Source organism: Centropristis striata, chromosome 11 (assembly GCF_030273125.1).
Source record: "Centropristis striata isolate RG_2023a ecotype Rhode Island chromosome 11, C.striata_1.0, whole genome shotgun sequence".
Lineage (NCBI taxonomy): Eukaryota > Metazoa > Chordata > Actinopteri > Perciformes > Serranidae > Centropristis > Centropristis striata.
The window spans coordinates 28801042-28826062 of record NC_081527.1 but is presented as its reverse complement, the minus strand read 5'-3'; the positions used below and the strand labels follow the sequence as shown (position 1 = coordinate 28826062).

Here is a 25021-nt window from a genome sequence, read left to right as displayed (position 1 = left end):
ATAACATTTTCATGTAAAGTTAATGGAGAAATACCATGATGTCACAATGACACAATTACCCTTTCACAGGAAATGAATGACATGAACAGAAAGTTGAATGGATCTGAATGCCATTTTGGCACAAAACTCTACAGATGGAAGTAGAGAAAGAAGAAGAAGTTAGCATTGGACAGTAGGGGTGTGCCATATCGCATCGTTCACAATTATACCGGTATAATGTTTTTATGGGTAAAAAAAATGCATATCATGATATTGACAACATTCCTACTTGTTGCCGTAGTGGCGTAAGAGTTCCCATTAATGACCTAGACTGTGGCGGCTCCAGAGTCTCATGTGCTGCATTAACGTCACATTTCAACCTACTGAAAGTATATACACTGTAAAAAAATGTTTGTAGGAATTACCATAAAACACTGTCTAATTACATCAGAAATAAGGTGTAAAATTAAAATTTGTATATCAGCGTAGTAGACACTTTTAATTACCGTAAATCAAAGAATAGCACAAAACTTTAAGTTTTACTGTCATAAACTGTAGGAAACACACAGTTTTGCTGTAAAAAAATATAACATTTTCAAGGAAAGTTAATGGAGAAATACCATGATGTGTGAATGAATGACACAATTACCCTAAAAATAATGGGAATATTCAGTCTAAATTACAGTTTTTGCTAATACTCAAGAGACAAGAGTTTTTTTTTTTTGTATATGGCAACTGTTGAGATTTGCACTTTACACTACATTTTAGATTTATGATTGATTTTTATTTTGTTCGACTTTTTTTATTTATTTATACAGACTTAAAAAATCATATTTGATTTATATTTTTCAGTATTTTTTAATATTGTCAAGAATATCGTTATCGCAAAAAATGCCCTGAAATATCGTGATAATCTTATAGGGCCATATCGTCCACCCCTATTGGACAGTGTCTTGCTGTCCTTTAGTGCATATTACACATAACTAAAGACTATCATGGCTCATGGTAGTTGATGCACTCTGCTGTAGGAAGTCTTTACTACTGAGTAGATGCCTTTAATTGCACTGTCAGCATGGTGGAAGACCTGCTTGTTATTGATCACTGATGTCATTTCCTCTTGTAAACTTGATGAGTGTATGCAACTTACATGCTTTATGCCATTTGTGATTGCTATAAACTGGAGTGCTGTGCATTATGGCGAGTGTTTATGTTGTCATTACGGCTATGTATCCCTGCCAAAGCTGCTGTCATATCATTGGCAACATAGTGGAAAAGCAAAGTGGAATTAGTTTTTTCTTGTATTAAATGTTTTGGATCATTACTTTGGGGCCAGATGCTCTGGTACCAGAGCAGAAAAAGTAACAAGAAGAAGATTCAAAGGCAGATGATTGGCAGCGGACCAACGCTTCTTGATGGGGATAAAGACGACCCGCGCTGAGCGGCCGTCTGTCTCGGTGGTGTGGTGATTGAAACGGGAGCGTGTCTAATGTGTTGGCTCTATTATGAGTTCACAGACAGTATGATGGAGATTAGTGGGCTTCATTATGATCTGCATCATCAGAAAAAAAGTCTTCAACCCCCACCTCCCCTCAAAGAAAAGCCCAGAGAGGCAGCTGTGAGTCTGTGTCGGAGCAGATAGGAGAAGCCACCAGGGACACACGAGTGCCAAGAACTAACGCCTTAATTTAGAGTGCGACGTGCTGTTTTCAAAGACATCATCTGCTCATAATTGAATGGGCAGGCGATTGTGTATTAAAAAGTTGGTAACACTTGATTTGAAGTGCACTATGATGTACTATTAGATTTTGAGCCTTTTAGACTTTTGTTTTGCCAACTATGTTAATGCTCAAGGGGTATTTTTCAATTAACTTATTAGTCATTAAGTCCATAAAACATCATTAAATATTGAATTATGCAATCCTATTAAAAGTACCAACAAACATGGCCTTAAAATGACCACAGAGCTCAGGGAAAACATCTGTATTTTTATTGCACTACTTTTAAACAAACATTAAGAACAGTTTTTAGCGTGTGCACAGAGTGTCCGGTGCTTGTTGTAAACAAACAGAGATCGCACCTCCTGCAGCAGCACATACACACTGTACTGCTAACTGTTAGCCTATTAGTAATTTGCAGACTGGACGCTAAGGGGTTAACATCCCCTCCGGCTCTGCAGCTGGGAAAGACGGCTGCAGGAGGACTGTGCCGATTCGACTCGTTCTTACTCGCGGGGGCTGGCGCCTCGTTAAGAAGAGTAACGAGTTTCCAAAAGTCTCCAATAACACCAGAAAAAGTAGCTGGATTTGTCGCCAGTCGCTTTTAAAAAAAATAGTCACTAAGGGGGTCTGAAAAGTGGCTAAATATAGCAACAAAGTTGCTAAGTTGGCAACACTGCTTTGCCGGCTTTTACAAATGGCGAGTGCAATCAGCGACCAGGCTTTTTTCAGGGAAGAAAACGGCCCTGCCCCCTGGTGGTTGGTGGACTACTGGTGTAGAAAGTGCATGATTAGATATGCAGGAGAGCCGGAAATATTTAAATATGGAAATATCGCCGACAATCAGGTTAATTTAATCGTGGCGGCCAAAATCCGATTAAAATTCGATTAATTGTGCAGCCCTATATTGAAGCTAGCTAGCAGGGAGCAGTTTACATTATTCTTCTCATGTCATTTGAAGAAGTTTGCCTTTTAAAGAACTGTTATTTTATGAGTATAAATTGACAAACAACTTGCACAAGTCAGTTCAGGCCTCATCCAAAAGTGTCCTGGCAGGACGATGATGTCCCTATTCTTAAAGTTTGATTGGCTCACTGTCTGTAGCCTTACAATTTTCCCAGCTAATTGGTTCAGCTAGTGTCATACTTATCTGCTTATCATACTGATAATTTAAACATATTACAGTTTGCCTACAGGGATGTAAAAAAACAAAACAAGAAAAATTACAGGAAAATCTTGTAATGTAAAAAGATTGTGTTAGGATGTGTTGTCTCGGGTTTGATCAGGGTCTTAAAAGCTGCTTTGGAGGGAATTATTATTTCTTGTTTGGACAAACTGACAAACATAAAAGGATTAGAGGAATGATGGTGAACTTGGAAAGATTGTAGAATTTAAAAAGTTTCCTGCTCGAAAAATGTCACCAGAAAGGTGCATTCCAAAAGTTTTGGTAGTTGATAGTCAAATAATATTTTAGATACATTTTAATGACCTCAGTGAGTAACTCATGTTGGTATTGAAATATGTTAGGTGTTAGGTTTGGAAGGAAAACTATAACTGCAATATAGCCCTCAAACGCAAAGTCAGTTTGAGTAAAACGTCACTGTACTGTACCTTGGAAGATGTTTTCCCATCATGCCTTGACAGCAGACAGTTCTGGTCTCTCACTGTGGACTATTACATCACTGTTGGAGCTACTGGAATGACCTCCCAGCACCCCCTGTTTTTAAGAACAGATAATCACTTCCCTACATAACACCATCATTTCACTGGCCGGGGGCCTTGAAGCATATCCAGAGCTAAACCGCTGGATAGAGTTTCAGAAAAGAGCTTAGTTTGGGAGAATTAAGGTTTTGCTGTTTTGCATGGGTTTCATATTTTCATTGAGAGGTGCAGTTATTGTGGAGAGAGATGTTGTCAGCATGTGCAATCATCATTTGGAGCTAGGAGCATAATGAAAACCTCTGACACTCTGTCACATCTTCAGTCACAAGATCCCTTACTACACATTAGACTAATGAAGTTGCAACAATGATTGAGGCTGTGCTTTAATGAGTATTGGATATAGATGAAGTGCTTTTTAACACAACTGACTTCCCACCCTGGAGGTGGAAGATGGATGGAGAGAGAGCGAGAGAAAGAGAGACAAAGCAGTCATATGATCTGCCTTTCTTTCACAAAGCCCACTGTGTTTCTTTCTTAAGATGACTGAGGTCTCTGTGAGGCATCATGCATCAGCTGATGCTCTTATATTTAGGTACAGTAAGGAGCCGTGGAAGGAGACTGGACTCCTCGGTGATTCAGAGCAAAATGTGGTTGGTTTGGTAAGCAGTCGTTATTTATGGTTTGTTATGAAAAACAAAATGTGGTAGTGCACATATTGTAACATCCAATTAACTGATATCTTACTTTGAGCTTAGTCCCATGTTTATTCCCCTCTTCACTAGGTTGAGTGCACTTGTGAAGCATGATATCTACAATCACAGGGCTTATCTTTTATCTTTGCATAATACATCACAAGTAGGGCTGTGCAGCAAACAGTGCAAACAGAAAACTGATAACTTGTAGTTCTTCACTTCTGTGTTCTCACTTTCTTTTTTTCACAAGCTTTTTAAAAAATGCAGAATTTCTTAAATACCTTCAAGAAAATAGAGACTCTTGAGTTTTTAGCCACAGACAATTGCACTGTATTTCTCCACTAGCTTTTTACCAAAATGCTGGTAAAAGCCTTTAATTTGCTGTAGTCCATCCTGTGGATTCAGACTCAGAAAACAGGCCTCACAAGCAGACTTGCCAGACAAGGCAATAAAGGATATAACTATCTTGACTACATCTGTTTCAGACCAAAAATTAACAACAGGCTTTTATGTAGATTCTGTGAACAAATTTGCAGATTTTGGGCTAATGCAGGCGGTCAGTGGTCAAAAACAGGCAGTTGTTTAATAAAAGACATGGCAAAATATTGAAAAGCTGCAGAAACAATTTGGAAAAAGCTTGCATGTTGGTTGGGGGAGAATACTGTATATACCTGAACTGATGTCTAATAGAGGGCAGGTGTGTCAACAGGTGGCTGATTAGTCGATACATTAGAAAAAATAGATGACTGGTGTTTGAGTGAAAATAAGCATGGTTTGAAATGACAGGAGAGGTTAGCTCTGCATTGTAATTAGTCATGTTATGAATAGGATGAGAAAGACAGACTTCCACAAGACATTTTCATTCAGTGTCTAATTTATACTGCACAATACCCCACCCGTTACACTGCAAAGAAAGGTGTGTCTAAAAACAAGATAAAAACACTAAATCTGAGGGAAATTACCTTGCTGCATGGACAGATAATTTCACTTGACAAGATTTCTTAAATTAAGGTTATTAAATCTAGAAATAAGCATGCTGACTGCTTAAAATAAGAAATTAACTGTTAAAATAAGATAAATTAAAGCTGCAAGCAGCGATGAACTGGCCCGAGCAGAGTGCACTGCAAATTATTTGTTTCTTATAAAGATAAAAAAAATTTTTAGATTTAGAAGTGTTCGATAATTTATCTTGTTTTAAGAGTTAATTTCTTATTTTAAGCATACAACATGCTTATTTCTAGATTTATTAATCTTAATTTAAGAAATCTTGTTGAGTGAAATTATCTGTCCATGCAGCAAGATAATTTCCTTCGGATTTAGTGATTTTATCTTGTTTTTCTGACACCCTTTTTTGCAGTGTACCTCAGTTTTTAAAAATCATCTGCTCCGAGCCGGCACAACAAACTCCTTGGTCCTGTGCGGTTATCCTTTTCATCAAGATCACAGCAAGAGGAATAAGACTACACAACTACACAACTGTTTGTCACATGCACACATGCAAATTAGTTAGAAATTGTATTTAAACATGCCAGGTAGGACATAAAACACATTCCAGTGCATACAGAGATGAAACCTAATGAATGATTGTAAGATTATTTCCCGGTTTGGCTTCTTAGTTTCATCTTGTGATGAACAAACATATTTTCCCTCAAATAATTGGCCTCAAGAACACAAAATTAATTGCATTGCTTTCTCCAACAGTGTGGTCTGTTGGCCATGATAGCAGTTTGAACGTTTGGTCCAGGGGGAGTGAAGTAATAAAAACACAGTTTTGCTGAAAGAGCACAATACACTTAATTATTTCCACTGTGAAAGCCACGTCAAGCCCCATTACTGTTGTTGGAGCAGCAGCCATGTGTTTCACCATGCAGGGCTCACCATGCTGGTGAAGAGGAAACAGCTCTATTAAAAGGTTACAGCTGAAAACAAACACACCCCAAATTAAACCTCTGAAGTCCAGGAGATTTTGGTTCAAATTTGTCAACTTCCAATGCATTAATTTCTGTCTCTGTTTAGCATCTTTCAGTCTGTCCTTACATCACATGCATGGCTCCTTTTTCTCCACACAAACTTGGCTATCAGTCAGATTTTCATTTTATTTTAATTAAAGTATAAAGCTGCCAGGAACCCAAAATACAAACAAAAGACACAGGTGTCTATGGAAATATACCATTTTTAAAAAAAAAAACATTTATACACACAAAACAGCAGAAAAAAAATAAAATAAATAAAACTACAAAACAGTCTATTTGCATGTAAATTAAAAATAGTAGTAGTTTTTAATTGTAGAAAGAAAATTCACATTTTAAAAATGGTCTAGAAACATAAATGGCACACTGTGAAAGCTCCTATGATTTCACTTTCAACTGGCTTTCTCAGGTTGTCTACATATCATATATAAATAAAGTTATTACTGTAAATTAAACATTTGTATTTTCAATAAATAGATGGACTCAGGATGGTTAATGGCCAGAAACCAGAAAATGCACTTGTTTCTTTTTCTCCCTTTGTTGGCAATTGATTATTCCTTTCAGGGTCAGGATATATTCACAGGACAAGGTCCTTGTTTGATGTATTGACTATAAATGAGAGAGTTATTTACTCCCCAGTCCACACCAAGACCACCTCATTTCACTAATTATCACATCAGAGAGGCATGTTGGCTTTGAGCTGTGGAGGCAGAAAACACTTAAAAGACAATCTCATTTACATTAATGAGGACTAGATCTTACAGGAGGGTGTCAGTTCTGATTACAAAACCCATCAAAACCACTTTCAAACTGACACAGCTAAATATGAGTCATCTGGCCCGGCCTTCTGACCCTCCTCCATCCCCATGTAGAACCCACATCTTCCTGTATGACTGATGTTTTATCTGTCTCTCTCATACATCTACTCAACACTGACAGACAGCCGTATGGGTCTGTGCAAGCAGTTCATAAAAAACAATATATATATTTGTTGACCTTACCATAAATGTGCCAAACAAACACAGGACTTTACCTCAGGAGATCACTGCTCATGTCTTGTATGAAACCTAAATTCAACATTGAGCTATTTTAGGTAACAGACCTGTGTACTTATGTAGCATACTTACTTAACCCTTTAACACCTTTAAAGCCTCAAAATTAGGGCTGCACAATTAATGAATTTTAATTGTGATCTTCATGATTTTGGCCGCCATGATTAAATTAACCTGATTGTCGGCGATATTTCCATTTTAAAATGCTGCTCTCCTGCATATCTAATCAGGCACTTCTTACACCAGTAGTCCACCAACCACCAGGGGGCAGGGCCTTTTTTTTTTCTCCCCTGAAAAAAGCCTGGTTGATAATTGGATAAAACGCTAAGCAGGCTGTGACGTATTACTCGATGCCACAACTACACGCGCCATTTGTAAAAGCTGGCGAAGCAGTGTAGGCCAACTTAGCAACTTTGTTGCTATATTTAGCGACTTTTCAGACCCCCTATTTTTCAAAAAAGCGACTGGTGACAAATTGAGACCTTTGGAGACTCGTTCTTACTCTTCTTAATGAGCTGGGGGCCGGCGGCTCGTTCCAAAAGTCTTTCCCAGCTGCAGAGTCGGAGGGAATGTTAACCCCTAAGCGTCCAGTCTGCAAATTACTAATAGGCTAACAGTTAGCTCTGTAGCAGTACAGTGTTGAGTGTTGCTGCTGCAGGAGGTGTTCACTTAGCGATCTCTGTTTGTTTACAACAAGCACCAGACACTCTTTGCACACACTAACCCTAACCCTAACCCTAACCCTAACTGTTCCTATTGTTTGTTTAAAAGTAGTACAATAAAAATACAGATGTTTTACCTAACATAATGAATAATCGTGATTACAACATTGATCAAAATAATTGTGATTATAATTTTGGCCATAATCATGCAGCCCTATTCAAAATGTCCACCTGGACTTTTTCTTTTCTTATTTTGAGTATAAAAGGGTCTGAAATGTCCTGTGAGTAAGCACTTTTCCACCATGTGGAAGTTTAAATATCGGGCAGTTATTTAGAATTTACTCCATGTTTTAAGAGTGAAGTAACAGTCTAAAATGAATAAAAACGGGATTTGATTTGAGAGTTTTAGTGGTGGGAAAACAAAGCAATTGAGCAACAATAACAGTTTTTTATGTAAAACTTGATATTGGAAATGTATTTTACTATAAAATAACAAAAAAATAGCAAGAGTGAAACCGTAATGACACCACATTGACCAACTTCTCAGCTTTCTGAAACCATTTGAATTTTTCCCATAGTGTAAACGGTTTAGTAATTATGGTAATCCAAAAACACTCGGTGTTAAAGGGTTAACAAACTTGAAATTAAATGTACTTTTTTCCACCCGAACTATGTATTTTTCTTTCTAAACCTAGCTTAGTATAATAAGTATATAAGCTAGTATATAAGCTATATTACACTAATTATTCCTGCTCATTACTGTCATTGGTAAAAGTTCTCGTAAATGTAATGTAATAGCTGAATTGGTCATGGAAGAAGAAGTGCTTTCCCAGGGAACTCTCCCTCGCTCTCCCAGGAATATGGGGCCATGTGCATGTGTTTGCAGGTCAGTTCTGTTTGTTTAAGCTGGGTCCGTTACAACACAAGGCCTATTATCAGTGTATGCGTGTCTGTGTGTGTTGAAACAGTATAAGGGGGGCTAGGATGACAGCCTGCTGTTGTTTGACAGGTGACATGATAATGAAGATGGTCAAATGTGCAACACTAGCAGGGGGGCTAACAATCAGGTGCTATCTACCTAGACTTATGTAATTTTCAACTGGTCCTTCTGTAATTAATCAGGAAACCATATCAGAAGTTAACCTCCATTCCCCTCAGCAGACATTTACCTTTACGGACATTTATGTCCGTAAAGCACATTAGCACATAAGCACATTCCAAAGAAATCCAAACGTCTCTGTAAAATGAAACCAGCAAAGATTAATAAGCATGACTGAACAGTGAACGTGTTCAGTGGGAGTGAATCAGAGTTCACGCTGCCACAGACTCCAACAATAACACTGGGATCACGTTCATATCGGGGCACACTGCAGACGTAACTCTGACTGTGTTCAGAGGCAGAGCTGGAATAATCCCAGTAGGTGAAGCCTGATAATTACAATAGGAGAATCAGAATCAGAATGTGTAATTAAAAAATACATTACGGCAACAAGTGTTTGATAAATTTATGATTAATTGGTATTTTAGAGATTAGATAAGTAGAATGAAGATAACCTTTAACTGAGATTGTATCTATAGCTCCACGTTCCTTAGTTCAAGATTCTGGTAACACACATTTACATCCCTGGGTCAAATTTGACTCACCCCAACCCTAACAAAACAGTCGCATGACTTCTACATCGCTACCGTTATGCTTCAGATGGTCTCCGACAAGCTAACCAGCGGTTTTGACAAGCTAATGAATCTGTACATTTCCATTTCCATTTAGTCATTTAGCAGACGCTTTTATCCAAAGCGACTTAAAGGAAGAGTAAAAACAAACAATCAATGTATAGTGCAATAATAATCAGTGCATCAATAAGTGCTAGTGACAATTCTTTGAGGAGTAGAATTATCGTGTGGTGCTAGGAAGAAGATGCTCTCTGAAGAGCCTTCAGGTCTTCAGGAGTTTTTTTTAAAGGTAGAGAGGGACGCCCCTGCTCTGGTTGGAACTGGTAGTGTGTTCCACCAACGGGGAACAAGAAATGCAAAGAGTTTGGATTGTCTTGGACCAATGGGGGGCAGAGGCTGGCGCCGTTCATTGGAAGAGTGCAACGGTCGTGAGGTAGTATATGTCTGAATCAGGGCGTTCAGGTAGGTAGGAGCAGTACCGGAGACAACTTTGTAGGCCAGCATTAGAGATTTGAATTTGATGTGGGCTGCAACAGGTAGCCAGTGGAGCTCAATGAGCAGCGGTGTGACATGTGACCTTTTTGGCTGGTTGTAGACCAGGCGCGCCGCCGCGTTCTGTATCATCTGAATCGGTTTTATTGTGCAGGCTGGCAGGCCTGTCAGGAGGGCAGTAACCTAATACACTGTTTATTAACAAAATTTACAATGGACAAGAGTTTGCAAGAGCTCTGAAAAACACGAGTAGAGGCTGTGAAGTGGTCTAGTGAGAGAGATGCTGACGTGATGACGTTTAATGTCCCCGACAACCGCTGTAGTCTCATTTCGCCACTTGTTATCAACCGCCTTTTTTCAGGACATTCTTAAAACTCCAAAATTAACAAATGGGGGTATTTAAACATATTTTATGACCTTCAACAAGACTCGAACATCTCTTCAGCTTGTGTTGACCACAGACCTTACTTCAGGCATCCAACCACAAACCCATTCAAAACCTAAAATAGATACATTAAGCACTGGGGTTGTATTTTAGTCTTCCTAACAGGGCGGCTGTGGCTCAGTTGGTAGAGCGGTCGCTCACTGATCAGAGGGTCAGTGGTTCGATCCCTGACCTACAAAATAAAATAAAATAAATAAATTGCTGCCGACTCTGCGTTTATCGGTGTGTAAATTAATTCCCAATGGTGTGACGTCACCCATCGGTTTGTGGCCCGTTGGAAGCATCAAGTTTAGAGTTACACTCATCGCCATCTTGTTTCCGATACGGGGAGCAGACCATATTTGGACTGTGAAGGAGCGAGAGGGATCTAACGACACTGACTACACGCCTCTCTACACCTCAACTTGACTGAGAGAAGTCGCTGCTAATTCATGTTAGCATTATCTGGGATGTTAATTTTGGCTAGCAAAAAACAAAAACAAAATGTATGGTACTTTCCTCAAAAAACTGAACAGCAACTCCTTGGAGTGTCTGTTATTCCAACCAAACTCTGAACAAGACATTTTTACTGAACAAAATGTTCAAATAAACGTCCTTTTTTAGATCTATGTAATGTTATATATAACTTTATTGACAGGTTGTCGTGGATATGCATTGTTCTGCTTCTCTCCTGATGACGGCTCGCCTTGTTAGTGACCTGTCAATCAAAGCTAGCCACGCCCCAAATCATACAATTCTTCTATTTTCTTCTAAATGGGGCCCTTATTAGAACTATTAAAATCAAATTGTCTTAAAGAAGATTTTTTACCAGCGATTGAGAAGGTAGTGTTGTCCTAAAAAGATTTCTGAGGTAATAAATCAAGTGAGAAGTATTCTCATTTTGCACTGAAATGAATGGACAGATTCTTGCAGCCAAACTTAGCGCCCCCTGCTGGAATTTTTGGTAGAATGCAGTTTAAGGCACTTCCTGGTTTGCCTCTCTCCTCAGACACGGAGATTGCCGCCTGGTATGAATGTGTGTGTGAATGGGTGAATGAGTGCAGTCTGAAGTGTAAAGCACTTTGAGTGGTCGCAAAGCGATTAGAAAAGTGATATATAAGTGCAGGTCCATTTACCAATTACCATTTAATGACTGTTGAGTCCAATTGTCGCTCTCCGTTTAGCCCAGTTTTGCTTTTGAAGATCCATTTTCTTCACCAACTAGCTGTTCATGCTACTCAGCCACTGTTTCATTTTGGTGTTGTGGGTAGCCACTGCTTGTCTGAGCCACTTTGCAGAAAACAGCTTTTATATTGGAAAGAGCTATTTTATACAGTTTTAGGACCAAAAAAATGAGATCAAAGATGCAGATTCAGTAGAAAACAATGTTAAACATGTTTAACGTTTTTTAATTCCATATTTGTACACATTGTTTCTACTGTTTATATTTTTATATATTTTCAAATAATTTGAGCATTTTGACTTTTCTACTATAGAAAACTATCTATATTTTCAATTTAAGCTGCTGAAGTACCTGGATTCATCTTAATTACATTTTATGCAGCAACACACCACAGCAAATTCGTTGTATGCGAAAACCTACTTGGCAATAAAAAACGATTCTTTGATTCCCTTTGAGCCATCGAACAAAAATATGGACCTGTAATATTTATTTAGAGTGCAAGATTCAACTTCATAATCTCAAAATCTATCAAAATCATTTTGATGGTCAAAACTAAACTAGAGAATTGGGGAAAAGGATAGGATTGATGTATCCTCAAAACAAAACAGATTGTGGTAAGTGATAGCAGCACAGTGTTGCTGAGACCGCCACATTTAAGGATGGAGACACTGACGCAGCAAGATGCTCGACAGAATCCAAACCAGCAAAATCTAACACTTGTCCAACAGAAGCCCTGTGCTGCCTCATTAAAAAGGGTTCAAGGACATTTACAGCCGCGCTTTAAAAAAAATGAAATAAAAAAACCAACAACATACAATATCAGACACAGTGTTGTGCAGTTATGGATTGAGCCGGTGCGAGCAGGGTGCGCCTGTTGTTAATTCATTATGAAAGAGCAGTAAGGCAGACAGCCGATAGGTTAGCTGAGCTTCTCCTGTTTCACTGTGCAGATGCCGACCGCGAGTCTTCGTTAAAGTTTACTTGAGTTGCTGAATATCACGTTTCAACACTCGACACCAGCTGCTGTGCACCCTGGGGATTCCACTTGGTTGACCTAGATTTGCATATTGACAAGATATTGACACATTTGCTGAGTGAATTCAGCATTATACTGGGTTGTTTAATAGGTAAAACATTTTTTATTTTTGTGTTGGGGTAAAAATGATTCAGGTAACTTCCTCTGGTTGCTGCTGTTAAATAAGTTAAACATTTAAAAGCCTAACTACAGGCATATTGAATACAACTAGCTTGTTTTCTTTTCCCTCCTCCTAACACAGACTCCAGAGATGTTTTCTTTGTAGACTGAAGTAAAAACCTGAGTCAGCTCTGTGTGACTGGCAGCCTTGACTCTCGTTTGACATGTGTCATATATTTGACACATCAGTGGCACCCGTCAGAAATGATCCCACAGTGACAAGAAGTGTGTTAAATCTGAAATATTAGACCAGTGAATTTGAAATCCTTAGTGTATTTTCTGAACCCTGCAGGGTCAGTGATCTCACACACACTGAACACCAGCTCAGCCTCTGTTTAAGCTCTAATATGTGAAGGTGTTGAAATTGGCCGGATGCAGTGATACTCCTGATTACTGTTGCATAAGGTGCTAAACTGTCACAAGTCTAATCCCAGCTCAGTCCATTCAGCTTGGTCGTGTTAACACAGTTGACAGTGTTCAGGTCCTGGCCAGCAGTCCAGCAGAGGGTTAGCTGCTGAGAGGACTGGGGTCAAATGAGTTTAGCAGGTACACAAGGAGTCTGTCAGAATGCTCTTTTATTTCTGTTTTCAGTGGATGGAAATGTACAGATGATTGCTTCACTGTTCAGCTTGAGGGTTGAGTTTTTGTAACTCTTCACCCACAATGAGCTTCAATCTGTTCATCACCAGCAGACTTGTCAAGTGGCTACCTTGTAAAAAAGATGGTCTCATAGGGGCTCCTAATAAACAAGCACTTCATACAGGATGTGTGTACTACTATACAAAAAAATATACATACAAACATGCACATAAGTCTTGTTTCCTTTAGGGGGAAGAGTGGCCACCGGGAAAGTCTCAGGCCACACCCTCTCAAATGTCCGCTCACATTACAAAAAGGCCCCCAGAGGTATTTATGAGATTCGGGAGGTGACTGCGACGATTCGATTCGTTCGTAATCTTTTTAACAAGCCGCTGGCCATGGCTCGTTAAGAAGAGTAAGAACGAATCGAAGCCGCCGCCGCCGCCGCAGCCGCAGCCGCCGCAGCCGCAGCCGCAGCCGAGTCTTCAAAAGTCTCCAATAACACCAGTAAAAGTAGCTGGATTTGTTGCCAGTCACTTTTTTGAAAAATAGTCGCTTAGGCGGTCTGAAAAGTCGCTAAATATAGCAACAAAGTCGCTAAGTTGGCAACATTGCTTCGCCAGCTTTTACAAATGGCGCGTGTTGTTGTGGCGTCGAGTACTACATCACATCCTGCTTAGGGTTCTATCCAATAAGCAATCAGGCTTTTTCCAGGATCAGCTTTGGCTCAGTTGGTAGAGCGGCAGCGGCAGCCTACATGTCCAAGTATCCTTGGGCAAGATACTGAACCCCAAATTGCTCCCGATGCTGTGTTCATCAGTGTGTGAATGAATTCCCAATGGTGGCAGGTGGCACCGTTTAGGGTAGCCTCTGCCACCAGTATGAATGTGTGTGTGAATGGGTAAATGAGCGCACTATAGAAAAGCGTTATATAAGTGCAGGACCATTTACCATTTACCCTGCTCTTCAAAAGTCCGTTCCAGACGGCTCATATTCAAATTAGGGGCGAGTGAGACCCGCCTCATTCTGGGTATTGGCCAGTAGTGGAAACAGCCCTATATACAATATATTTATTAGAGCTACTATTGCAGTTATCCCTAACAAATGATGAAAATTTAAATCAGATTATTACCATTACCTGATTACTCCCAGTTATCGAATTATTGTGTGCGTGTAAACTTCGTCAATTAGTTTGAAAATAATGATACATGTGTTCAATTACTTAACATTTTTATCAGTTTAACAGTTTTATCACAAAAATGGATAGCACTTTTATTCATGAATATGAGGTTAATAGAAAATATTAACCATATTTGCTGTCTTAATTGCTTGTAATTTGGATCCAGTAAACATCTGGTAAGTATTTTAACATAATTTGTAAGGGCTGCATTGATTTAAAACCCAATAATGCAGTGGATCAATCAGACACAAACATTTGCTGATTAACAAAAACATGACCACCACACAAGGGTCAAACAAAAATTAATCAAATTATAAGTATTTATTAATCACTGCCAAGTCATCAGATAATTCTATTCATAAAATATGCTTCTGCTGTTAGACAAGTGTTTATGTTTTGGAAGACCAAGCAGTTTAGGAACAATTATCATGACTAAACTGAGCCCTAGAGATCATGAATCATGTTATGTGCAGAGTCATGGGCCGATAGAGCTGAACACAGCCTGCAGGGTGGTCTGGTGGTCAGAAAGAGAAGCCTGTTTGTTACAGCAAACTTCTGTCAGCTAACAGCAGTGATATTATTTAATTCCCACAGTCAGTTGTCCCACAGCAGCTGCTGTCACGGAGACAAATGATCGGCTGCTCCGCTCTCCCAGCGTCTGCATTGTAATCAAATAGCCTGGATCTTAATCTGGGTCTGTTACAGTCATATCGTAGGAGTCAGAACATTTGGCAGTGCAGATTGCATGCCGGGCATTTTTTAATGATGATTTCAACAAAAGGAAACCACTTTGAAAGTGTCTCACGTGATGGACAGCAGTGCTGGATTTTCATTCCCAAAGGCTACAAGTGCAAAATACCTTTAGAAAACTTGTCTTTGCAGAAAGTTCATTCATTTCATAAATAGTGTAGCATGTTTTTCAGGAGAACTTACTGTGATAAAAAAAGCCTTTTCAGGTCACACCAATCACCATCTTATCAAAGTAGCAACTGTTATCTGCAAGGAAACGAGTCAACCAAGCATTTTTGCATGCATGGTGAGGGCTCATTTTTTGTGTGCTCCACTCGTGCACAGACAGACGTGTCCGTGGCTCGTGCCCTCAGGCCGTGATGCAGTGCAGATTAGCTGTGGTGGGGGACATGAATCATGCCTAGATGTGTTGGTGAGGGCAGTGGAACAAAAAATCAGCACGTAGCCGCACAAAGGGGAATTTTGTGATGGCAAAAATGTTTTAAGAGCTATTTAAATTAGCTTTCTTATTTTATTTTGTGTCACGAGTAAGAGAAGACAGAGTCTGCAACCATGCTGGCAGCTCTGTGAGGTTGAATTTAGGCACAACCTTGCTTTTAGCTAAAAGTTAGCATGCTAACATGCCCACAATAATGAAGCTAACACCCTGATTTCCATTTGGTATTGCATCTTAATTTAGCATTTAAGCATTCTAACATTTGCTCACTAGCACAAAACAGCACTGAGGCTGATGGTTTTTATTATATTTTCAGAGGCCTATTTGGTCATACATCTATTTAAGTTATTCACGTTATTGGGATCTTAGTTGTTTGTAGGCAAACATATTTTATGGCAGTTCACCTAATATTGAAATCCCAGGCCGACCAACAGCCATCCCCAGAGCCCTGCAGCTAATATGGTAAATTATCATCATTTAATCATACTTTAAAGCTATTATTGAGCAATCAACATCAGTATATGTTATGTATATGTATATTTTATTATCTGATGAAGAGCCAGAAAGTATCTTTGTAAAACCCGAAAGTGAGAAAATTGGTCATTGGTATTGATCAATCCCATCAGCCCTCTACAGACTCAATATGGTAATTTGGTGCAATAATTAGGCAGTAAAAAACGTACATTACTGCCCTCTAATACAGAAAACGATTAATGTTTCTCCACTTGCATTAAAGGAACATAAAGATGTATGTAGTAGTGTGATTCTGATCGTTGTGGCACTTGTGCTTTGTGTTTCCACAGAGTTGAATATGGAGTACAATCCATCGGACCACCCGCGGGCCAGCACCATATTCCTCAGCAAATCCCAGAATGATGGTGAGTAGCACTGCTTGATAGGATCTGACTTATTAATCTAACAAATAACACACTTATCATATAATACAATCAAGTGAAGAGGCTCGGTAGAAAAATAAATAAATTCTCCCATGGAGAAATACTGTATCTGTAGGAGCTGTGGTCCCAGAGCTGTTTCTTTGTGGCGAGCTGATGTCGGCTAATTTATGCTGATGCCCAGAGGCGTCTGACTGAGAGCCTCAGCATCCTGTGGGGGTTCGGTCATACTGTGACAGAGGAAATAATAACATGTTTTTTAGAGCCTTAAACAGCACAGTATGAGGTCATCAGTTTCTTTAAAGGCCTGGGGAATGAACAGCAAGACAATGCAGGCTTTATGATGTTTAGGCAGAAAAAAACGGCATCATACAGACATTAGATGCAGTATTGCATCATAACTAATTCAATTAAATCTTTTTTGCACGGGCTTATGCTTAGGGACTTCTTCATTCACAGTATTTGTACCAGGGTTCCTATGCGTCCTGGAAAACCTGGAAAATGATTGACCAATTTTCCAGTCATGGAAAACATATGGAAAATTAGAAAAAAGGCCAAATGTCAAATTATTAAGTTATCCTGGAAAATGATTTATCCTCCCCCTGCCTTAAATGATTGTGATTTAACATGGCTAAATTGGCATTACAGCTATCAATCAGTCAATTTGACTTTATTCAAGAGTCAAGAGAAGCTTTATTGTCATTATGCTGGATAATGAAATATACATGTACATGTTAATAAATAAAAAGTATTGCATATTAAGGCACACATTAAATAAATAAATAAAAAATAGTACAAAATTATGGCTGGGGCTAGGATGTGGCTGGGGATGAGAAAATAAAGTGCAGTGTGTGTGTGTGTATGTGTGTGTGTGTGTGTGTGTGTGTGTGTGTGTGTGTGTGTGTGTGTGTGATTTTGTAACTTTTAAACAAATCAAATGCAATTCAAAGGGCTTGACAGGTTGGTTAACCCTTAGATGCACAACATGGGTCTAAAGTGACCCGATATGTATGAGTTTTTGTGTTCTATATCTTTGCAATAAATTATTTTTTGTATTATTAGTTTGTTTTTGATCATCATACATCCTAATTGTATGTTTTCCTTTATTAATTTTTTTAATAAAATCTCTTTTTGTGTCACTACTTTTCTAATGCACAACATGGGTGAAAAATGACCCATATGCATTTTTTTAGCTAAGTAGCTTGTTAAGCTAACTACTTAGCTAACTTCTTGGCTAATTAGTTAGCTTAGCAAGCTACTTAGCCAAATAGTTAGCTTTGTAATAATACAAAAACTTTTTTTCTTCATCAAGTATGAGAGGCAAAATGGAAATAATGATCTGTTGTTATCAAAACAAGATATTTAAAGAATATTTGGAGAATTGAATCATAAATAAGTTGATATCAAAAGATAGAGCACAGAAACACACAGCAAGCATTAATAACATGGGAAATGAATGTGGGTAATTTTTGACCAATGTTGTGCATCAAAGGGTTAAACAACAAAAAATGGGCAGTAATAGACAGTTTCTTGTCCTCTTATTATAGGAGTGACAATGTCAGGAAGTCAGACTAGAAACAATCTAGGTAAATGCTAGTTACAACTGTACAAAATAACACTTATAAAGAATGAGCAGTACAGGGGAATGTATTAGTGTATGACATGATAACTTGTCTCTGTAGCGGCTGAAAATGTCCTGGAAAAGTCCTGGAAAATAATTTCAGATTAGGAGTTGGAACCCTGTGTACGTGAGATGAATATTAGACCAGCTGCAAAAAGAATGAATATCTGTCTTGTAAGGGAAACATGGATGAGCATGACATTTCCATGAGATGATAGAAAAGTAATGATTATTGCTTGTCATTTGCAATATTTTGTCTCTGGAAAAAGTCACATGTTGGTGGTCAACCCTCCCTCTTCCTCGTGCTTTTAAAGGATAAAGCTGATGTTATTCAAGCCTTTTTTTAAATCAACAAATCCCCTCAGGAGACCGAACCAGCAGAAAATTAATCCGACTAGCAAATATTGTCTGTGCAGTCAAAGCCTTTGTGCCATTATGGTAAATAACATTTAGGTTGTTTTAGTTAGGTTTGTTTTTGTCTTTTTGTATTTTTAGTTGATAAAAAATGTAAATATCAGAAAACATCAGCCCTATCCTCTAATTCACTGGGTTTCCAGCTTTTTTATAGCCAAGTGACCTCTTGTGACCCCTCATCAAAGGTTGCGTATCCCCATCAGCTGAGAACTAAAGTGTCCTTCTCATATCTTATTATGGGTCCCAAAGAGGCAAAGCTCCCCGATACATGACAAGGGGAAAAGAAATGTGAGAAAAGCCTAAAAAAAATTAACAGGATTTTGTGAAGCAGAGATGGTAATGTCTTCTCTATCCTCTCTCGACCCCTCATATGTATCATGTGATCCTTTGAGGGGCCCTGACCTCCAAGAAACACTGCTTTACGGCAAATAAAGGAGCAGACACAGAAGTGTGCAACCATATTTGTAACAATTATGAAAGTGGTAGTGACATTGCATAGAAATAAGGTTTCTGGTTCCTCTTTTTCAGAGGTGCCTTGCAGGAATGGTGAGTAGTCCTGAGTGTGACTCTGTCTCCCTCTAGTGGTGAAAACAGAACTTTCTCTTCTGTCTGTTGAAGCTCCAATCTGTCTGCTTACTAATTTATTTCACTTTAGCTTCTAAAGACTTTTTTCTGTGTGACAAATTAACATTGTAAATGGTGTTAACTCTTTGTTGTTTTGCTTCTTCTGCTAACACTGTGTGATGCGGTTGATGGCTGCTGGGTTTACTATTTGTCTTTTTGCTGCTGTCAGAAGAAATGAATGTATTGATAAACCTCTCTTTCCTTCTTTCTGTAGTGCGAGACAAACGAAAGAGCCTTTTCATCAATAATGTGAGTGCACAACTTTTTGTATTTCCCTCATGAATCTAAACCTAAGAATGTAATTTCTTAATTCAAAAATCAGCTGGCCTTTGTGTTATTTTGAAAGGACTAAATTAGAGCTGCAACAATTATTCGATTAATCGAACAATAATCAATTATTCAATTAATCGTCAACTATTTTGATAATAGAATAATTGGTTTGAGCAGTTTTTTAAAGACAATAAGTCCAAATTATCTGATTTCAGCTTCTTCAATGTGAATATTTCTGGTTTCTTTGTTCCTTTATGACAATAAACTGAATATCTCTTTGGTTTCTGGACATACCAAGAGATTTGAGGAGTCATCTTGTGGTGTGGGAAACACTGATTGACATTTTTCAACATTTTATTGACCAAACAACTAATGGATTAATCGTTTAAATAATCCACAGATTAATCGATAATAAAAATAATCATTAGGTGCAGCCTTAGACTAAATATGACTAAACTGTCACATTCTGAGGTCTCATGTTGTTGCTTCTTATTCTCCTGATGCATGCTTTATGTGGGTCAGACTAAAACATGTACACTCTAATAACAGTCACTATGTGTGTGTGTGTGTGTGTGTGTGTGTGTGTGTGTAGCATGGAACAGCGAGGCGGAAATACAGTTCCTGCTCCACCATCTTCCTAGATGACAACACAGTCAGCCAGCCCAACCTCAAATACACCATCAAATGGTAAAAACACGATGGACAATCTCTTAGAAAGATATATATATATCTGTTTTGTTCAAACATAATAAAACATGTAATATTTGTTTCTCTTCACAGTGTAGCACTGGCAATTTATTACCATATAAAAAACAGGTGGGAATCATTTCAGTCATTTTCAAAGCTTTTTTGTCAATCTCAGTGTCTGCATTAATGTTTTCATATTCTTCATAGACTTGTTAGTGTTAAAATGTGGAATTTGGATTGTTAGCACAGAAACATAGTTAAGTAGCAGTACTTGTTTTGAAAAATAAAAATGTGTCTTTTATGGCATAACGTGATATGTAGTCTTGGTTGGACTGTTTTATAAGTAATAATATATATATTTTTTAACTCTCTTCTTTATTTCACATGAGATGACAAACACATACACACGAGACATACATTAAGAACACACATAAGGAGATGCTATTACAGTTTCAGCTCTAACATATAATCATGCCCTCACATCCTATCTTCAAATATTTCTTCCTCCTTCTTAAAAGGAGGTAATATGGGCAAGATGTATCCACAACTACATACATTTACTGAATAACTAAAGTGGTAAAAAAACAAAGAAAAAGAAGAGGTGACTTATGTTCTGACATTGTCTGTATTACTGGTTGCCATCTTTGTTCAAACCTGTCTGATTTAAGCTGTAACCTTGCTGTGATTTTCTCCATGATAAATACATTTTTTACTCTTTCTCTCCATTCTGTTATACTGAGGGGTTGTGGCTTTAACCAAGAGGCTGTACTTGTTTTCTTCACTATTAAAAGCAGAATTCTCAGTAACAAAGTCAAGTTCTCATCTGTAACATTATCTGGGACTATACCCAATATGTACACTGCTAGATCTAGAGTAAAGTCAATGTCCAAAACATGTTTTATTTCCTTTTGAATATTTTTCCAAAAATCTAAAATCTTTGGGCAATCCCAAAATATATGAGTAAAATCCCCTACCAGCCCACAACCCCTCCAACATATCTCAGAAGTATTATTGTACCTTGAGGAGATAGATGGAGTAATAAAGTACCTCATTTTGATCTTCCAATCAAACTCAAGTAATAATATTAAAATTGGGTTTACTTTTAAATCAATAAATTACAGGATTTGTCACATCCTGTCAATTAATAACTGTACACATTTGCTACTACAGTGACTAAAGTTTTATGAATGAAATCCACCATGTAAGGTTTTTTTTTCTCATGTCAGGGACACAGAAGGAGGAATGCTGCTCGATATATTCGATGAGAAGCTCCATCCTCTTTCAGTAAGACGTCCTCAGTTATCATATTACACATTTTGCACAAATATTTCTACTATTTTGCACATCTGTTCAATTTGCCTCCAATTAACTTGTTAGTATTGGGTCCAATTTTCTGTAATGTACTTTTAATCAATTTTTTAACCCTTCCTTCTGCCTTTAAACCTACATCTTCCTCTCCTCTCTTCACCTCTTTCTTCCATCTTTTCTTGCAGAAATCAGAGGTGCCGCTGGACTATGACCAGAACAACCCAGAGCAGAAGCAGATCTACCGGTTTGTCAGGACGCTGTTCAGTGCCGCTCAGCTCACTGCAGAGTGTGCCATTGTCACACTGGTAAGATTCTTGAGCCTCCCCCGTCCTCCTAATCATTTAATGGATCATAACATACAACACTCAGACCCAAACACACATCCTGGGCAGCTCTTCTTGTGAAAACAAAACAAACATACAAAAGCATTCCCACGTTTCTTCAGATGCTAAGGTACAACCTGCCTTAATCGGTGCCCTCACACACCCCTGATCACACACAGTTTGTGTTTGGCCCCGGGGGAAAGTGCAGCCTGATGTATTGAGACAAGCCAGGGATGTGTGTAAATTGGTGCATCCAAAATACCATGTCGCCTGTGTGTGTCGTGCATCTCAAGAACCAGTGATGAATGCAGGATGTCACACAGGACAGAGTGGATGTATACCCCCTGACACCACTGAGCAGAGGATTAACATAAATAAATGAGACAGATCAGATTAGGGCTGCACGATTATGGCCAAAATGAATACTTTTCACGATTATTTTGATCAATATTGTAAGCACGATTATTAATCACGATTATTCATCATGTTAGGGAAAACATCTGTATTTTTATTGCACTACTTTTAAAGAAACAATAGCAACAGTTTGTGGTCAACATCCCCTCCGGCTCTGCAGCTGGGAAAGACTGCTGCAGGAGGACTGTGCCGCTTCGACTTGTTTTTACTCTGCCCGCGGCTCATTAAGAAGAGTAAGAAGGTGGTCTCAAATAACCCCAGAAAAAGTCACTGGATTTGTCGCAAGTTGCTTTTTTTAAAAAAAAAGTCGCTACGGGGGTCTGAATAGTCGCTAAATATAGCAACAAAGTTGCTAAGTTGGCTTTTGTCAGGGGAGTAAAAAAATGACCCTGCCCCCTGGTGGTTGGTGGACTACTGGTGTAGAAAGCGCTTGCTTAGATATGCAGGAGAGCCGCATTTTAAAATGGAAATATCGCCGAAGATCAGGTTAATTTAATTGTGGCAGCCAAAATCGTAATCACGTTTAAAATAAATTGTGCAGCCCTAGATCAGATCATCCAGCATTCTGAGAATTTGTGAGGTCATGATGACTAAAAGCTTCCAGACTTGTATTGTGTTTTCCGTAGCTTTTGATAACGTTTTTGGTATTTTTATGTCTTTTTAAGTCACTACCGACTGCCTTATGCCCAGTTTTCAGTGATATCTCCATGCTGCTGTGCAGGTCTACCTGGAGAGGCTCCTGACCTATGCAGAGATCGACATCTGTCCGGGGAACTGGAAGAGGATCGTTCTGGGTGCGATCCTGCTGGCCTCCAAGGTCTGGGACGACCAGGCCGTCTGGAACGTTGACTACTGCCAGATCCTCAAGGATATCACTGTGGAGGACATGTGAGTTTGTTTTAGAAAAAGGAATGATGGGTATGCAGAATTAAGATCCATATTAGGATTAGGTTTGGGTTGAGCTCAGAACTGGAAGATGAATCCCTGAAAATTGGTTTCTGGTAAATGAGTGTGAAATGTCATCACTGCAGGGACATAAAGCTAAAAAAACAGTGGATTTAGAGCAGAAAGTGATGGGTTTTAATCCCTGGATGTGTTAGAGCAATGTGTGAAGGAAATGAAAAACACTCTCCCTGGAGTGTTCAACAGTAGACTGCTGCAGCTGCATGAATGTGGTTCGAGAGGTCAGATCTCTTTCTTCAGGAAGAAGAATCAATGTCTGTTTACTTAGTTCTCTAAGAACAGATAGTTCAGAGATGTGAACATGGATATAGTGAGTCATCTTTCCTTCATTGTTCATTATTTTTGAAGGGTAGTAATTTAACTGCTTTGACTTCACATTAAAACCTTCCAGTAATCAGGACTGCTCATGAATGCTCGTTGCCAAATGAAAGAAAAATGAAAGAACACTGGATAAAAGACGTAAACTTGTGTTGATATTCTTTTTTAAAAATCATATATATCTTTATTGGGTTGTCAAGCCATAATAACATATTTCAGTAAGGATACATTTCACCCATTTTTCCCCTTTTAGAACCCCCACCCTGAACGAGAGAGTCACATTCACATAAAATAAGCAAAATACAATAAATAGTACTGATAATGAGCAAACACAACTCTCTCCCCCTCAAAGAAAAACAGGAGGAACAAACAAAACAAAAAATAAATAAAAAGGGACATTTAGAGGAGGGATCCAAAATGCTTGGGAAAATAAATAAATAAAAATTAGCTATAACAATTACATGTATATGTTGTGCCTAGAGTTCGACCACCAAATCAACAAACCAAAAACAATTATTTAAAAGTTATATCAACTTATCTTAATTATAACCATCTATCTTAATCATCTAAGGATGGAATGGACTCGATTAAGGAAGGAATGGGATTCCAAGTTTTATAAAATTTGTCGGACCACCCCCTAATATTGTACTTGATTTTTTCTAAGTGTAGAAATGACATTAGATCCTTTAGCCAAGAGTTAGGGGAGGGAGGATTCTTCTCCTTCCAATGAAGTAAGATACGTCTGCGGGCTACCGGAGATGCAAAAGCAATGGAGTTGTTTTCCCTGTTGTTGAAATGTGTGAATTCTTCAGGCACACGAAAGATCGAGGTTAAAGGGCTCAAAGGCACCAGTTTGTTTAAAGCTTATGAAAAGTTTTGTAGAAAGACGACCAGAATGAGCTTAGTCTCGGACAGGAAAAAAACGTGTGTATGACTGGCTGGTGACAGAGAGCATTGTGTTGATATTCTGTATGTATTTAACATATTCTGTGTGTGACATGTTTATTACAGAAAGTCACGTGTTGTAAAAAATCTTACATTTCATGAACCTCCTGCTCAATACTCTCTAACAGGAACGAATTGGAGCGCCAGTTTCTGGAGCTGCTGCAGTTCAACATCAACGTGCCGTCCAGTGTCTACGCCAAATATTACTTCGACCTGCGATCGCTCTCAGAGTCCAACAACCTCAGCTTCCCCCTGGAGCCACTCAGCAGAGACAAGGCCCAGAAACTAGAGGTGAGATGCCTGCAGTCAGCTGTACATTAACTCAGTATTTCTCTCTACATGTTGCTTTTTTTTCCTTTCCAAAAAGGGCAACTGAGTTCATTCATTCACATCAAACTTGTCTTATTTTTTCCACAGACAGAAACATGTATTCAGCATGATTTTATATTTACATTCAAATTCTACAGATAGTATCTAGAGATAATCATGATTTATCGCAAGCATGCTTCATACATTTAGTCTTGAAGGAAAAAACATTTCTCCACACTGCAAAAAAAGTGTGTCTAAAAACCAGATAAAAACACTAAATCTGAGGGAAA

The 25021-nt window shown here is 38.5% G+C and overlaps 1 protein-coding gene across 1 annotated transcript in view; it reads left to right on the top strand.

Moving 5' to 3' along the window:
* LOC131980533 (cyclin-Y-like) overlaps positions 1-25021 on the top strand; it is a 32896-nt gene that overhangs the window by 3730 nt on the left and 4145 nt on the right. Inside the window, exons 2-10 of the mRNA XM_059344787.1 lie at positions 16446-16520; positions 19099-19116; positions 19409-19443; positions 20057-20151; positions 20245-20280; positions 21378-21435; positions 21645-21764; positions 22918-23084; positions 24551-24713. Coding sequence (XP_059200770.1) covers positions 16446-16520; positions 19099-19116; positions 19409-19443; positions 20057-20151; positions 20245-20280; positions 21378-21435; positions 21645-21764; positions 22918-23084; positions 24551-24713 — 767 coding nt within the window. The remainder of the gene's footprint in view (positions 1-16445; positions 16521-19098; positions 19117-19408; positions 19444-20056; positions 20152-20244; positions 20281-21377; positions 21436-21644; positions 21765-22917; positions 23085-24550; positions 24714-25021) is intronic.